At 47.8% G+C, this 16033-nt stretch overlaps 1 protein-coding gene across 5 annotated transcripts in view; it reads left to right on the top strand.

The window, feature by feature from the left end:
- Positions 1-11745, top strand: part of kazna (kazrin, periplakin interacting protein a) — a 610507-nt gene extending 598762 nt beyond the window's left edge. For 4 of the 5 annotated variants that reach the window (XM_080214942.1, XM_080214943.1, XM_080214944.1 and 1 more), the window contains 2 exons: positions 4486-4624; positions 8057-11745. In XM_080214942.1, the coding sequence (XP_080071068.1) occupies positions 4486-4624; positions 8057-8212 (295 nt within the window). In that variant the 3' untranslated portion in view covers positions 8213-11745. The remainder of the gene's footprint in view (positions 1-4485; positions 4625-8056) is intronic. The other variant, XM_080214945.1, reaches the window with a different exon arrangement.
- Positions 11746-16033: the final 4288 nt, after the last annotated feature.

Raw genomic sequence — 16033 nt, 5'->3', positions numbered from 1 at the left:
TGATCTCCCGCCTTGGTTATTGCCAAGTTAATCATTGTCACAGATATCAGGCCTCAGTGTGAGTAAAAATCATTAACAGCGCGGGGTTACCAGGGCCAAGAGCCTCCTAAAAGTTAATATTTATATATAAAGGCTTTGCAACGTGCTCTTTGAACTTTTGCCACTCCCTCTGCTCCCTCGTCTCCTCTTCTCTCCCCCTCCCTGGACCTTGCCGCTCTCTTAGATCCTGAACTGAGCTTCCCACACCACCAGGACTCACCACCTCCAGCTCTGTAGCCTTATCCCTGGCCTCAGCCTCTCAGCCTCATCCAGGCCTTTGATACGTCAAGACTCCATCTCCTAATTCCCCCTCACATCCCCCCTGCATCCCATCCTGCATTGGCTAACCCACTTTGGCTCCCAGTCAGACACCACCTCAATTTTAAAATTCTCACCCTTTTTTTGGACCCATCTGTAACCTCTGCCCACACTCCAGCTGCACCAATTATGGCCTCTGACACATTCCTAAATTCCTACCTTCATGCCTTCAGCTGCCTGGGCCCTCAACTCTGGGTTAACCTCACTAAATTTGCTTTTAATTTGGTTTCAGGCTAAATTGCCCATTAGTGACAGGGGAACTAGGTTAAAACGTGTGGTTACGGGAATAGGGCGTGGGTGGGATTGTTGTCGGGGCAGATTCGAAAGGCCTCCTTCTGCACTGTAGGGATTCTAAGATTCTATTTCAGATTGATTTAAGGTTGGCATGAGAAGTGGTAAAGTTGGCACACTGATGCAGTGGAGGGTGCTGTACCAGGGCTGGGGGGGGCATTCTTTTGGGGTGCACTAGGCTAACATTAAAAAGGCCATTTAGGAGTGATGTACCCCACTCAGAGTCATGAGTGTCTCCGATTTCAGCATCCTGACAGCACAGCCCAATCAAAACAGGCAACACACCTGGTCATTTCCTGTTGGTTTCAGCCCACTAAGAAAATGGTCTCTTCTAACTGACCTCAGGATGGACCTATAAGCAAATTTCCTCCAATTCACTGCAGGCTATGCCTCTGAGCAGAAGCATAATGCTTCATACTTTGGAGAGATGATGGTGTGGTGGTAACTTCAGTGGCCAGTAACCCCTGGGGCAAGCAGGGCTGGAAATATGTTTGCCTGGTTAGGCTTTGGGATGTTTTGCTCTGTTAAAATGCACCATATAAATTGCAAGTTGTTTGTTAGAGTCCTGTGTGAAATGAGCTAAGCAATGTCAATCCAGGGCATATTCCAACAGTACAAAACTGTACTCTTCAATACCCCTGTGTCCAATTATAAGACCATAAGATATAGGTGCAGAATTAGGTCATTCGGCCCATCAAATCTGCTCCGCCATTTGATCATGGCTGATATGATTCTCATCCCCATTCTCCTGCCTTCTCCCCATAATCCTTGATTCCCTTCTTGATCAAGAACCTATCTCTGTCTTAAAGACACTCAGTGACCCGGCTTCCTTATAAAACACCTTGAATGATGCCACAGGAGATCCTGAGAAGATTTCAATCAGATTTTAAGACTTTTATTACATTACTTTAATACCAGCAAAAGCAGATTAACTGGTCACTCATCTCATTCCATTGTTAGTAAATGATGGCTTAGTGGTGGTAATATTCTGAGGGTTCAGATTCGAATCCCACCATGGCAGATAGAGTAATCTGAATTCAGTAAAAATCATGAAATTAAAAGTCTACTGATGACCATGAAAATATTGTCGATTTTTTTGTATTTAAAAAAAAATCCGGTTCACTAATGTCCTTCAGAGAAGGAAATCTGCCGTCTTTTCCTGGTCTGGCCTCTACATGTGACTCCAGAGCCACTGTTGACTCTTAAGTGGTCTAGCAAGCCACTCAGCTCAAGAGCAGTTAAATTCTGATCCAGCCCGTGATGCCCACATCCAATGAAAAAAAAATCCTGTTTGTGTGGGCGCAGCTGTCATGTTAGCCTACAACACAGCAGTTATGTGAAGCACTTGAAGAATGTTTAGAATTCATTAGATATAGGCATTACTAGAAAGGTCAGTATTTATGTTGATCCCTGGTTGCAACAATAGCAAGAAGTCTAACAACACCAGGTTAAAGTCCAACAGGTTTATTTGGTAGCAAAAGCCACAAGCTTTCAGAGCGCTGCTCTTTCGTCAGGTGAGTGGGAGTTCTGTTCACAAGCAGGGCATATAAAGACACAAACTCAATTTACAAAATAATGATTGGAATGCAAGTCTTTACAGGTAATCAAGTCTTAAAGGTACAGACAATGTGAGCAGAGAGAGGGTTAAGCACAGGTTAAAGAGATGTGTATTGTCTCTAACCAGGACATAGTGAGATTTTGCGAGCCCAGGCAAGACATGGGGGTTACAGATAGTGTGACATGAACCCAAGATCCCAGTTGAGGCTGTCCATGGGCTTGCGATACAGTGATGTGCTGAGGTGACTGTCCTTGATGGAGATGCAAGTGTCCAAGAATGCAACCGATCCCAGAGAGTAGTCCGCAGTGAGTCTGATGGTGGGATGGAACTTGTTGATGTCACCATATAGTTGTTTCAGTGATTGTTCACCATGAGTCCAAAGGAAGAAAATGTCATCGATGTATCTAGTGTATAGCATCAGTTGAAATCCACGGATAACCTCACGATGCTCCACTTCTCCAGCTTCCATCCTAAACATGTTAAAGAAGCCTTCCCCTATGGACAAGCCCTCCGTACACACAGGATCTGCTCAGATGAGGAGGATTGTAACAGACACCTCCAGACGCTGAAAGATGCCCTCATAAGATCAGGATATGGCGCTCAATTCATTGATCGACAGTTCCGACGCGTCACAGCGAAAACCTGCACTGACCTCCTCAGAAGACAAACACAGGACACGGCGGACAGAGTACCCTTTGTTGTCCAGTACGTCCCCAGAGCGGAGAAGCTACGACATCTTCTCAGGAGCCTTCAACATATCATTGATGAAGACGAACATCTCGCCAAGGCCATCCCCACACCCCTACTTCTTGCCTTCAAATAACCGCACAACCTCAAACAGATCATTGTTCGCAACAAACTACCCAACCTTCAGGAGAAGAGTGACTATGACACCACACAACCCTTCCACAGTAGCCTCTGCAAGACGTGCCAGATCATCAACACAGATGCCATCATCTCACGTGAGAACACCATCCACCAGGTACACGGTACATACTCTTGAAACTCAGCCAACGTTGTCTATCTGATACACTGCAGGAAAGGATGTCCGGAGGCTTGGTACATTGGGGAGACCATGCAGATGCTATGACAACGGATGAATGAACACCACTCGACAATTACCAGGCAGGAGTGTTCCCTTTCTGTTGGCGAACACTTCAGCGGTGATGGGCATTGGGCCTCTGATCTTCAGGTAAGCGTTCTCCAAGGCCGCCTTCACAACACACAACAGCGCAGAGTCACTGTGCAGAGTCTGATAGCCAAGTTTGGCACACATGGGGACAGCCTCAACCGGGATCTTGGGTTCATGGCACACTATCTGTAATCCCCACAACTTGCCTGGGCTTGCAAAATCTCACTTTTTGTCTGGAGACAATACCCATCTCTTTAACCTGTGCTTAATGCTCTCTCCACTCATATTGTCTTTACCTTTAAGACTTGATTACCTGTAAAGACTCGCATTCCAACCATTATTTTGTAAATTGAGTTTGTGTCTTTATATGCCCTGTTTGTGAACAGAACTCCCACTCACCTGACGAAGGGGCAGTGCTCCGAAAGCTTGTGGATTTTGCTACCAAATAAACCTTTGGACTTCAGCCTGGTGTTGTGAGACTTCTTATTGTGTTCATCCCAGTCCAACGCCAGCATCTCCACGTCAGGCAACAATAGCAACAGAGTTCTAAGTCAGGATGGCGTGTAGCTTGGAGAAGAACCTTGGAAGTGAGGGAATATTCCCATGTGTCAGTTGCCCTTGTGCATGACTCATGATTTGAGGGTGGCATGGTGGCACGGTGGTTAGCACTGCTGCCTCACAACGCCAGGAACCTGGGTTCAATTCCAGCCTCGGGTCACTGTCTGCATGGAATTTGCACATTCCCCCTGTGTCTGCATGGGTTTCCTCTGGGTGCTCCCATTTCCTCCCACAGTCCAAAGATCTGTGAATTAGGTTGATTGGCCATGCTAAATTGCCCCTTAGTGTCAGGAAGATTAACAAGCTGAATATGTGGGGTTGCAGCCATGGGGTCTGGATGGGATTGTGGTGCAGTGCTGTGCGGATTTCCTGGGCCGAGTGGCCCCCTTCTGCACTGTAGGGATTCCATGAATTGCGAGTTTAGGGGAGGTGTTCCTGAGATCAGGTGATCCCAGTGTTGGTGATGGGCCTGTTCCGTGGTGGGAGGCCAGCATGGCTGGGCAGTGGGGCCTGTGTGAGACCCACGTGGTAACAAACTAGCTCGATCACAGTATGAGCCCCATTAAAATGACCTATTTCTCATTTGCAGGCGTTGCTTGATGCAGGAAGGTGAGAGATTGGGGCAGCTATGTTATATACCACAGGGCTCACTGGGACATAATCACACTGGGGAGAATATTCTGGGAAACACAGAGGATGAAACCAGCAGAAAATACAGAACAGGAAGGGTGAGTATAGTGAGGCTAGGGCTGAGCAGCCCCCTTCTTCAACCTAAAAATCACCAAATACACAGCAGAATGGCACAGCCTCATGGATTGTTTTTGCAACTTATTTTTGTTACTCATTGAGGACAATAGATGTAAATAAGTTCATTTCTGATGCATTAACTTTTGGCACCCCTTCTCCCCCCCCCTTCTCCTGAAGGCACTGATTGGTACTGGTGTAGAATTCCATTGGTGTCGGGCACTCTCTGGTACCTCACCGAGGTGGCCATTCTTCATTTGTGAGCCTAAACAGTGAGTAGTGCCAGGGTATTTGACTATTGGGGCCCAGCTGATCCTGTCCACAAAATCTGTGCGGGGTGCGACCCTGCCAGTTAGGCTGGCCTGTGCCCACCACGGAACACCACCCACTCACTCAAATCCCAGTCTCCGCTCCGCCAATTGGCCTGTTCCTCTGCTGTCATTTTCTTTGGAATATGGTCTCCAGAAGGATAGGGAGTTTTAATTCAGACGGGCAGAATGGTCGGTGCAGGCTTGGAGGGCCGAAGGGCCAGTTCCTGTGCTGTCATTTTCTCTGTCCTTTGTTCTAGCCTCTTGTCCATCCCCCACGTTCATTGCTTGTGCCCACCAGGCCTTCAGCTGCCTAGGCCCTACCTTCAGGAATATCCACCCAAACCTCTCCCTTCTCCTTTAAAATGTTCCTTAATTTTGATTTGATTTATTATTGTCACATGTATTAGTATACAGTGAAAAGTATTGTTTCTTGCGTGCTATACAGACAAAGCATACCGTTCATAGGGAAGGAAAGCGTGCAGCATGTAGTGTTACAGTCATAGCTAGGGTGTAGAGAAAGATCAACTTAATGCAAGTTAAGTCCATTCAAAAGTCTGACAGCAGCAGGGAAGAAGCTGTTCTTGAGTCAGTTGGTATGTGACCTCAAACTTTTGTATCTTTTTCCCAATGGAAGAAGGTGGAAGAGAGAATGTCTGGGGAGCGTGGGGTCCTTAATTATGCTGGCTGCTTTTCCAATGCAGCGGGAAGAATGGACAGAATGGATGGGAGACTGGTTTGCGTGATGGATTGGATTACATTCGTAACCTTTTGTAGTTCCTTGTGGTCTTGGGCAGAGCAGGAGACATACCAAGCTATGATACAACCAGAAAGAATGCTTTCTATGGTGCATCTGTAAAAGTTGGTGAGAGTCATAGCTGACATGCCAAATTTCCTTAGACCTCTGGGAAAGTAAAGGCGTAGGCGAGCTTTCTTACCTATAGTGTCAGCATGGGGGGACCAGGACAGGTTGTTGGTGATCTGGACACCTAAAAGCTTGAAGCTCTCAACCCTTTCGACTTCATCAGCACTGATGTAGACAGGGGCATGTTCTCCTCCATGCTTCCTGAAGTTGATGACAATCTCCTTTGTTTTGTTGATTTTGAGGGAGAGATTATTTTCACTGCACCAGTTCATCAGATTCTCTCTGTCATTCCTGTACTCTGTCTCATCATTGTTTGAGATCCGACCCATTACAGTGGTGTCATCAGCAAACTTGAAAATGGAGTTGGAGGGGAATTTGGCCACGCAGTCATAGGTGTATAAGGAGTGTAGGAATAGGTGGCTGAGGACACAGCCTTGTGGGGCACCGGTGTTGAGGATGATTGTGGAGGAGGTGTTGTTGCCTACCCTTACTGACTGTGGTCTGTGAGTTAGGAAGTTCAGGGTCCAGTTGCAGAGGGAGGTGCCGAGGCCCAGGCCACCAAGTTTGGAGATGAGTTTCATAGGAATGGTGTTGAAGGCTAAGCTGTCGTCAATAAATAGGAGCCTGACATAGATGTCTTTGTCATTACCCCGTGACCAGGTTCCTGGTCGCCCTTATCTAAAAACACAGCTCAGTGTCGAATTTGGTCTGAAAGTGCCACTGGGACATTTTACTATATTAAATAACATAGGGTGGCACAGTAACACAGTGGTTAACAGTGCTGCCTCACAGCGCCAGGGACGCGGATTCAATTCCTGGCTTGGGTCTCTGTCCGTGCAGAGCCTGCACACTCTCCCCGTGTCTGCGTGGGTTTCCTCCCACAGTCTGAAAGATGTGAAGGTTAGGTTAATTGGCTACGCTAAATTGCCCTTTAGTGTCCCAGGATGCGTCGGTTAGAAAGATTAGCGGGATAACTATGTGGAGTTATGGAAATAGGGCCTGGGCAGGATTGTTGTCAATGCAGACTTGATGGGCCAAGTGGCCTCGTCCTGCACTGTAGGGATTCTATGTTTCTATAATAAAGGTGCTATATGAATGTACAATGAGGAGATTTTCACAGTGACTTCTTTGCAGTGTTAATGTGTACATACTTGTGACACCAGTAAATAAACTTTAAGCAGTGCTGTTGTTGGTTAGGGAAGGAGACTGAAGGAATGCGCATTTAGTGTTGTGTAGAGAGGGATTCCAGTAACACAGGCAAAAAAAATCCAACCTGTGCGGTGGGGGTGGGAGTGGGGGAAGAGGTGTAATACAGTCAGGGGGTAATGCGGTCAGGGGGAGAGGGTAATACAGTCAGGGGGAGGCAGGGTAATGCAGTCAAGGGGAGGGGGGTAATGCAGTCAGGGAGAGGGGGTAATGCGGTCGGGGGAGGGGGTTAATGCAGTCGGGGGAGGGGGTGTAATGCAGTCAGGAGGAGGGGATGTAATGCACAGCCTGGGGGAGGGGGTAATGAATGCGCAGGGGGAGTGATACACAGTTGGTGGGGGGAGAACGACACAGTCGGTGGTGGAGGAGGACCTGTCTAATACACAGTTGAGTGTTTTAGTCTGGTTGGAAGGTTTGGGCCAACCAAATGGCCGATAAAACCACATGGTCGGCAGGAACTGAGACCCAACACTGAAAGAACTTCAACAATAATGCATCCTTACAGACTGCCTGATCTGTGGGTAGACAGATAAACAGGCTGATAGATACACTGCGAGACTGGAGATGACGGGTAAATAGAGGTAGAAAGCCAGAGAAGCACAGAGCTCGAAGAGACATCAGTGACGATTCAGCATGTGACACGCAAGATAACAATAGTTTGTGTGTTTTGGTGATAGGTGGAAGGGATAAATGTTAGGCCTTGCCATCAATCTTGGAGCATTATTTTCATTTTCAATGCGAGGAGTAGACAGGTTTTACAGATGAACAGGCATCCTCCCAACCTTCCCAACTTTCCATTAATGTTAGCCAAGATTTCTGCTGGTCTTCATATTCCTCCCTCAAAAAACGACCCTGCTATTGACTCAATCCTGTTTGTGGGACATTGTTGCATACAAGATGGCTGCCACATTTCCCCGCCCCCAGCATCAGTACTGTGCCTCAAACCAATGTTAGATGAGGAACTGATGGAGATTTCTGAGCCGTGTGCAATGACGCTGTATAAACACAAATTCTTTTTCTTTACATCTTACACCCAGGGACCAATGGAATCAGTGAAGGCATTTGGCGGAAAAGATCTCGCTTTCCAGGAGACCCACTCCCCGTGCCCACGGGGAGACTCCCAGGAGGCACTGTCCGGACCAGCATGCAGTTCTCTCCACACCTTTACCGGGATAGCAGTTACCAGCGTATAGGACAGAGCTGGGCACGGGGGGGGGTAGCAGGAGAGACTGAACGGACGAACTTTCAGAGCAGCGGAAGGAAAACAGAGGACTTTTCAACCGAGTGGAAGGAGGTTAACTCTTTTTTTTAACATCGATCACTGTTGTCTCCAATTGGGAAAGGCAGCCATTTTGGGAAGGCTGGTGATAGTTGACATCTTGGCTGCCCCTTATTATAGGATGACCTGGGTCACCATTGGTTCACTGTGCCTCAGGATTGACCCCATTCAGAAACCGGCTAATGTAGGAGATCTTTATCGCGAATGGGTCCAACTGAATGTAGCAGAAGCAGGAAGTGCACATTGACCTCACTCTAACAATCGTCCATCAAACTTTAACCTTTTTCATTTAGATGGAGGTGAGCTAACTGTCCTCCTAATTGTGTTCCCTTAAGATGGTCTAGTGGTATTATCACCAGATTATTAATCCCAAAACTCAGCTAATATTCTGGGAACCCAGGTTCAAATCCCACCATGGCAGAGGGTGGAATTTGAATTCAATAAAAAATATCTGGAATTAAGAATCTACTGATGACCATAAAACCGTTGTCAATCGTCAGAAAAACCCACCTCATTTACGAATGTCCTTTAGGGAAGAAATCTGCCGCTCTTACCTGGTTTGGCCTACATGTGACTCAGAGCCACCGCAATGTGGTTGACTCTCAACTGCTCTCTGAAAACCACTCAGCTCAAGGGCAACTAGGGATGGGCAATAAATGCTGTCCAGCTAGCGACGCCCATGTCCCACAAATGAATTTTAAAAATCAGAGTTAAATCTGCTATCCGCAGGGGATCTGGGGTCGTTGTTGGGATCTTGCAATAGCTTTATCCCAGAGTCAGGCATAACATTCTGCTATCTCCGGAGTACTGTACCACACAACCAACAAAGACTCTGATTTCATACAATCCATACAGTACAGAAGGAGGCCATTTGGCCCATCAAGCCTACACCAACTCTTCAATAGAGCATCCCACCCAGCCCCTATTCCTGTAATCCCACATATTTACTAAACTAATCCCCCTAACCTACACATCTTGGGACAATAAGGGGCAATTTAACATGGCCAATCCACCTACCCTGCCCATGATTGGGACTGTGGGAGGAAGCTGGAGGAAACCCACGCAGACATGGGGAGAATGCGCAAACTCCACACAGACAGTGACCCAAGCCAGGAATCGAATCCAGGTCCCTGGTGCTGTGAGGCAGCAGTGCGAACCACTGTGCCACTGTTTACTACTCACCATCCACAAAATTCAATAGGAAAGTTAAACAGGAAAGGAAATCCTGAGGAACTTCAATTTACTTCACTGCATTTCCTCCTTTTTTCATGAGAGAGTTTTATTCTTGCCAGATATTCCAGTTAAGCCTCCCGATATGTTTTCAAATGTCAATATTATCGCTGCCAAGGGGCAGGATTCCTGCCTTTGGATTGATGCAGGTTATTCAAGAGTTGCCCCAATGCCACTCCATGGCTAACAGAGGGTGTGTCTGCACACCAGCTCTGAGGGTTGCCCAGCTGGCTGACCTGGGAGGCCACACTAAGGCTGGGGTCATGGCTTTCATTGCTGTAATGTGGCCTCCCAGGGCTGGGGCTGAGAAAGGCCACTTGCAACTTGCTCCCCTTGCTTGGAGCAATGAGCCACTCCAGAACCAGAGCAGAGAATAGAGAACCTGGCACATCCATGTTGTGGGGTGGGGAGGTATGAGCAGTGCATCCAGGGAAACACAGTAGTGACTGACTTAAACCACTCAAGTTCAACAAGTTGAACTTAAGCATTAATGGGACCACCGTATGCCAAGTGTTAACACACAGACATGATTGGAACCCAGTCTGCCACAAAGTGAGACATGTGCCCACTTGGGCTATTGGCTTGGACAGCTTAAAGATGGAGCCTTGAACTGTATTGGACACAGTAACTAACCTCCACTTTGCTAAGGGGTAAACTGAGCGATACAGAGCAGCCCTAGGATCAAACGCTGTGTGCTGTTTTTGTTGAACTCAACCAACCCAGCGTCAGTTGGGATGTTACATTGCCCTCGATACCCATGGCAATTTGCCATCATCCATTTGACGTAATGGAACACAGTGAGAATTACTCCCAGTAGGTGCTCAGAGCAATATGGGTAAAGAGGTTTGTGTGAAGAATAATAGCCACACTATATTTGAGCTGTTTCATAGAACCCCAGCACTGCAGATGGAGGCCATTCGGCCCATCAAATCTGCACCAACTCTCCAGCAGATCACCCCACCCAGGCCTACCCCACTGCCCTGTCCCCATCACCCCACGCATTTACCATGGCTAATCCCCCAAACCTACAATTCTTTGGACACTGAGGGACAATTTAGCATAACCAATGCGCCTAACCGGCACATCTTGGGACACTAAGGGGCAATTTAGCATGGTCAATCCATCGAGCATAGCCAATCAACCTAACCCACATACCTTTGGGAGGCAACCGGAGCACCCGGAGGAAACCCACGCAGACACAGGGAGAACTTGCAGACTCCACACAGACAGTGACCGGAATCGAATCCGGATCCCTGGCTCTGTGAGGCAGCGGTGCTAACCACTGTGCCACCGTGTCACCCACTTTGAATGTTTGAATTTTTGAATGTATTCAGTTTGCTTTGTTGCTTGCATTTTTCTGGTTACAGAGAGCAGTAGGTTCCGAAAAGGATTAGGGCATCAAAGCGAGTTCTATCTTCTGGAACAGGTTGCGTTTTCTGACCAGTGATACACCGTTGTACACGCTAATCAGGGAAAGATCTAAGTTCTCCTAATGCATTGATGGCAGCTCATATTCCATAGAGTGGTTCAACAGACAAGGAGGCCATTCGGCCCATTATGTCTAGGGTGACTGAGTGAGCCATGTCCCATTGTCCTGGTCTTTCTCCAGGAGCTCTGCAGCTTGCCTCCCCTCCCTATCAGGTATATGGTTAAGTTGCTGTTCTAGATCAGACATTCCAAATCAGAACAACTCATGGGGGCACGACTAGACTGTCGAATCTGACAGTGTTTGGACTCTTTGGTGAAGTGCGGCAGCCAAGTCCAACACTCTTCCCTTCTATCACCAGGACATGATGCGAGCTGTTTCTAACCTTCCGGAGAATGTTAAACTAACTGTACTGATTTTATTTTGTATTCTGTGAATATTTGTTGAATAGAAAAAGGCAATGCTTTTTTTTTAATTTTAAACGTACTCACAAAGTTTTTTGTATTATTTTTACTTGTATTATTTTGAATGTTTGACAGAGATCTTGCTTTCCAGTGTTTTTGCCTTTGCTGTTTTTTTTCCCCTCTAATCCTTTGCTGCTAATTATCATGGAAGGAACTTTGTGATGGTGGGGGGTGGGGGGTCGGAATCTCACTGTCTCACAGAGATGGCCAACAGAGATAGAATCCTTCCCTTTTTAAACATTCACACTGCTCTTGGGTCTCCTCAGTGTCACTCTGGCTGCCAGCTTAAGGTTTATTTGTTATTGTCACAAGTCGGTTTACATTAACACTGCAATGAAGTTACAGTGAAAATCCCCGAGTCGCCACGCTCCGGCGCCTGTTCGGGTACACCGAGGGAGAATTTAGTACGGCCAATGCACCTAACCAGCACGTCTTTCGGACTATGGGAAGAAACCAGAGCACCTGGAGGAAACCCAGGCAGACACGGGGAGAATGTGCAGGCTCTGCACAGACAGTGACAGGGAATCAAACCCGGGTCCATAAGCTGTGAGGCAGCAGTGCTAACCACTGTGTCACCGTGCCCCCCGGACATATTTCTGCAGGTGTGTCACCACACAACTACCCTCACCCAACCTGCCCATCCTCACTGCCTCTCCGCCAATTAGAAAGCAGGGAGTTCTTTTTGTTGCCGCACTTGGATGACCTGTCAGCCAATCAAAGCAGAAATTCTCTCCCCGTATCAAACAGTTTATAATTAGTAAACGAACGAGTTCAAAGATATTTTTTAATAAGAGCCTGTCTGATTTTTGATTGGTGCAGAGATTAGCGGAGGAATGAACGCACTGCTCATCCAGAGAACCAGCACTGGCACGATGGGCCGAATGGTCTTGTTCCACGCCTTAACAACAATCTTTCATTCCTGGAGATTCCAGGAGAGTGTCAGCAGCCCCACACATAACTCACAGCAACAGCCATGTCATGTGGGTGGCACAGTGGTCAGCACGGCTGCCTCACGATGCCTGAGACCCAGGTTAAATTCCTGGCTTGGGTCACTGTCTGTGCAGAACCTACACATTCTCCCCATGTCTGTGTGGGTTTCCTCCGGGTGCTCCGGCTTCCTTCCACAGTCCAAAAGACGTGACCATGCTAAATTCCACCTCAGTACCCACACAGATGCTGGAGCGTGGCAACTTGGGGATTTTCACAGTAACTTCATTGCAGTGTTAAAGGCACTAATAAATCAACATAAACTTGTGATGCCCAAACTTCCTGTGTGGTTGGTGCTAAGCTGCGGAGGTGGAGCGCTGGCTGGCGAGAGGCACTGGTCCAGCAGAGGGTTTTCCCTTTTCAAGTTGCTGGAGGAAACAGGTCTGCTCTGGTCGCAGTGGGCTGGAGTGGGTTTACATTCAGACCGACTTTCGAGGTCACTGCGGTCTTACTGAAATAAAAACTAAACGAAAGCACAAACTCCTCAAACTAACCTGGCAGGGGGTGAAACCAGGCAGGGGACGAGGATAGCCCATTGCACTGTAAGGAGTGGGAAAGAGGGCAGGAGGGACTTGCTGACACCTGCAATGGTGGTTTGCCCAAGTTAGGGTATCAGGGAGGTTAAATCGAGGTTTGAGCTGATCCTGCTTTTTAAAGCCATCTTGGCTAAGGTAAAGCTCAGATTGAGTCCAGGATGGGGTGCAATCCTCGACCTGTCAGCTGGGATCTTGTTTGATCGAGTCCAGGATGGGGTGCAATCCTCGTCCTGTCAGCTGGGATCTTGTCTGATCGAGTCCAGGATGGGGTGCAATCCTCGTCCTGTCAGCTGGGATCTTGTCTGATCGAGTCCAGGATGGGGTGCAATCCTCGTCCTGTCAGCTGGGATCTTGTCTGATCGAGTCCAGGATGGGGTGCAATCCTCGACCTGTCAGCTGGGATCTTGTTTTCCCTCACGCAGGGACCTCGATTGGAGTGAATTTGAATTGGCTTTTTTGATTAGAATTAAAGTATCAAAAAATACCAAAACAAAACACTGGCTAAAAAACACCACATAACTCAAAGCAATGAGAATTAGATTGTACTTTAACAGCTGCTGTGATTATAAACGGTTGGGATTGCAAAGGGTTAAATGAAAGTAGAAATCCAGTTGCCCCCCACAAGGTGACTTTATTCAGCCCTTGCGAACGATCCTGAACATTTCCTCCTCTGGAGATCTGGCTACAGAAGTTGCCAACTCATTGAATTTGCCAAAACTCTTCATGATCTGACGCACAGAATTGCTACACTCGGCTGCCAGAGCAGTTGTTGCAACAGGAGGAGACCGTTCAGCCCCTCAAAGCCACTCCATTGGATATTAGCTCTTTGCCACATCACTCCCACCCTTGACCCTGTGGATGGGCTTTCCCTGAACCCTGGATCATCCTAACCTGGAAAGCTAACGGGGGAAGAGCAAACATAGAAAGTAGAAGCAGGAGTAGGCTGCAAACAATCCAGTATCTATTCTAATGCACACTTTACTTCATCAGGGAGGTGGGCAGGCTCGGTACAATTGTGAAGAAAAGGTTTTCGTTTCCCTGGTTGAAGAACACACACAATTCACATTCCAAATAAATGAAAGGTGTCGCTCCCCACCCCCCCAAATGGTTCTGTTAACATTCGGCAGTGCAGACTGGTACACCCTGGCACTCGTTCCCAGTCAGCGCTCCGTGGGTCTCGGCTAAAGCAGTTCCAGTTGGCCTCAGTACTCTTGGATAGAGCGGGAGGAAAGTCACTATCCATTAGCCTCCGCTGCAACGTGCTTGCATGGAGATATGGGGCAGAGAAAGTGCTGGGCCCAGCTGTATTAGCACAGTGCAACTGAGTAACCTACCCACCTTCACTCGAGTGGCTGGGTAGGCGGGCGAGGTGTTGGAGGGCATCCGCTGCCCTGGGAAACCGAAACACGTCAGGAGTAGGGAGAAAAGGGTTAAAGAGAACATTGGTTAGCTGGTATTTGCTGAGGTTTATGGCACTGGTGGAGCAAATGAAGGAATTCAGTGGTGCTGGTCTATTGATGAAATGTTCTGACCTAACTATTCTAATGTGCATTCAATACTTTGATACATGTGCAGGACTTCATGTAAATAAAAGATATATAAATACAACAATCCTGAATTGTGTTAGTCTCATTACTCTCAATTTTCATTTGGGGGTGGGGGGGAGCCTGCAGCAAATTCACCAAGTGAGGCCGAGGTAACTGGGACCTCATCTACAGCCTGGAGCTGGATTTACTGTCCAAAGCAGGTGGATTACCATTGGGTTGACCCTGAGGGTCTGATCCCCAGCTGTTAGGTAAGTGTTGGGGGATGATGGTGTAGGGGGGGAGGTGATTGAGGGAAATGGAGGAGAGCGAGGGTGGCACGTGGCGCAGTGGTTAGCACTGCTGCCTCACAGCACCAGGGACCCAGATTCAATTCCGGCCTCGGGTCATTGTCTGTGTGGAGTTTGCAAATTCTCCCCGTAACCCCACATATTTACCTTGCTAGTCCCCCTGACACTAAGGGGCAATTTAGCATGGCCAATCCACCTAACCCGCACAGCTTTGGAGTGTGGGAGGAAACCGGGGCACCCAGAGGAAACCCACGCAGACACGGGGAGAATGTGTGAACTCCACATAAACAGTGGCTTGAAGCCAGATTTGAAGCCAGGTCCCTGAGGTGGCAGTGCTAACCACTGTGCCACCATGCTACCTATGGGGCCCCTCAAGACCTATCCTTGGGGTCCCCCCCTCATCGACATACTACTATTGTGACAACATCATCTGAAGTTATGGGACCGACTTCCACGTACAGAATTATTGTGCCAGAGGAGGCGACCATTCAGCCCATCCAATCCATACCAGCTCCCTGTACAGTGATTCAGTCTTCCACATCCGCCTGTATCTCTTGCCCAATCCTTCCATTTGTGTCTCTAGCCCTTAGATCATTGGCTAATGGCATAATATTTATCTTGTAAGCTTCCATCAACTTCCTTTGCACCGAGGAGAATAACACCAACTTCTCCAACCTAATAAAAAGCAAAATACTGCAGATGCTGGAAATCTGAAATAAAAATGGAGAAAGCTGGAAAAGCTCAGCGGGTCTGGAATATCTGTACCAAGGAACAGAGTTAATGCTTCAAGTTTAATTGAAATGTCTAGACTCCACAGACTTTTTCTCCACAGAAGTTCCGGACATACTGAGTTTATCCAGCATTTTCTTATTCTACTTCTCCAGCCTAATCTTGTGGCTAAATCCCCTCATCCCTGGAATCATTCTGATAAATCTCCTCTGCATCCCCTTGAAGGCCATTCATTGACAACACCCACCTCCACTACCTCTCTCAACTTATCCACTACATTTGCGTTGTCCAGGCATTTAACCTTGAGTGGGTCGCAATGTCCTCCAGTTAAATGTTGGAAATTCATCCATCTGCAGTCCTTCGCTAGCAAATCCACACGGTGGCACAATAGTTAGCACTGCTGCCCTACAGCACCGGGGACCCAGGTTCAATACTGGCCTTGGGTCACTGTCTGTGTGGAGTCTGCATGTTCTCCCCGTGTCTGCGTGAGTTTCCTCTGGGTGCTCCCACAGTCTGAAAGAACGTGCTG

Source organism: Carcharhinus amblyrhynchos, chromosome 30 (genome assembly GCF_965287045.1).
Source record: "Carcharhinus amblyrhynchos chromosome 30, sCarAmb.v2.hapA, whole genome shotgun sequence".
Lineage (NCBI taxonomy): Eukaryota > Metazoa > Chordata > Chondrichthyes > Carcharhiniformes > Carcharhinidae > Carcharhinus > Carcharhinus amblyrhynchos.
This window is presented reverse-complemented; position numbering and strand designations above follow the sequence as displayed.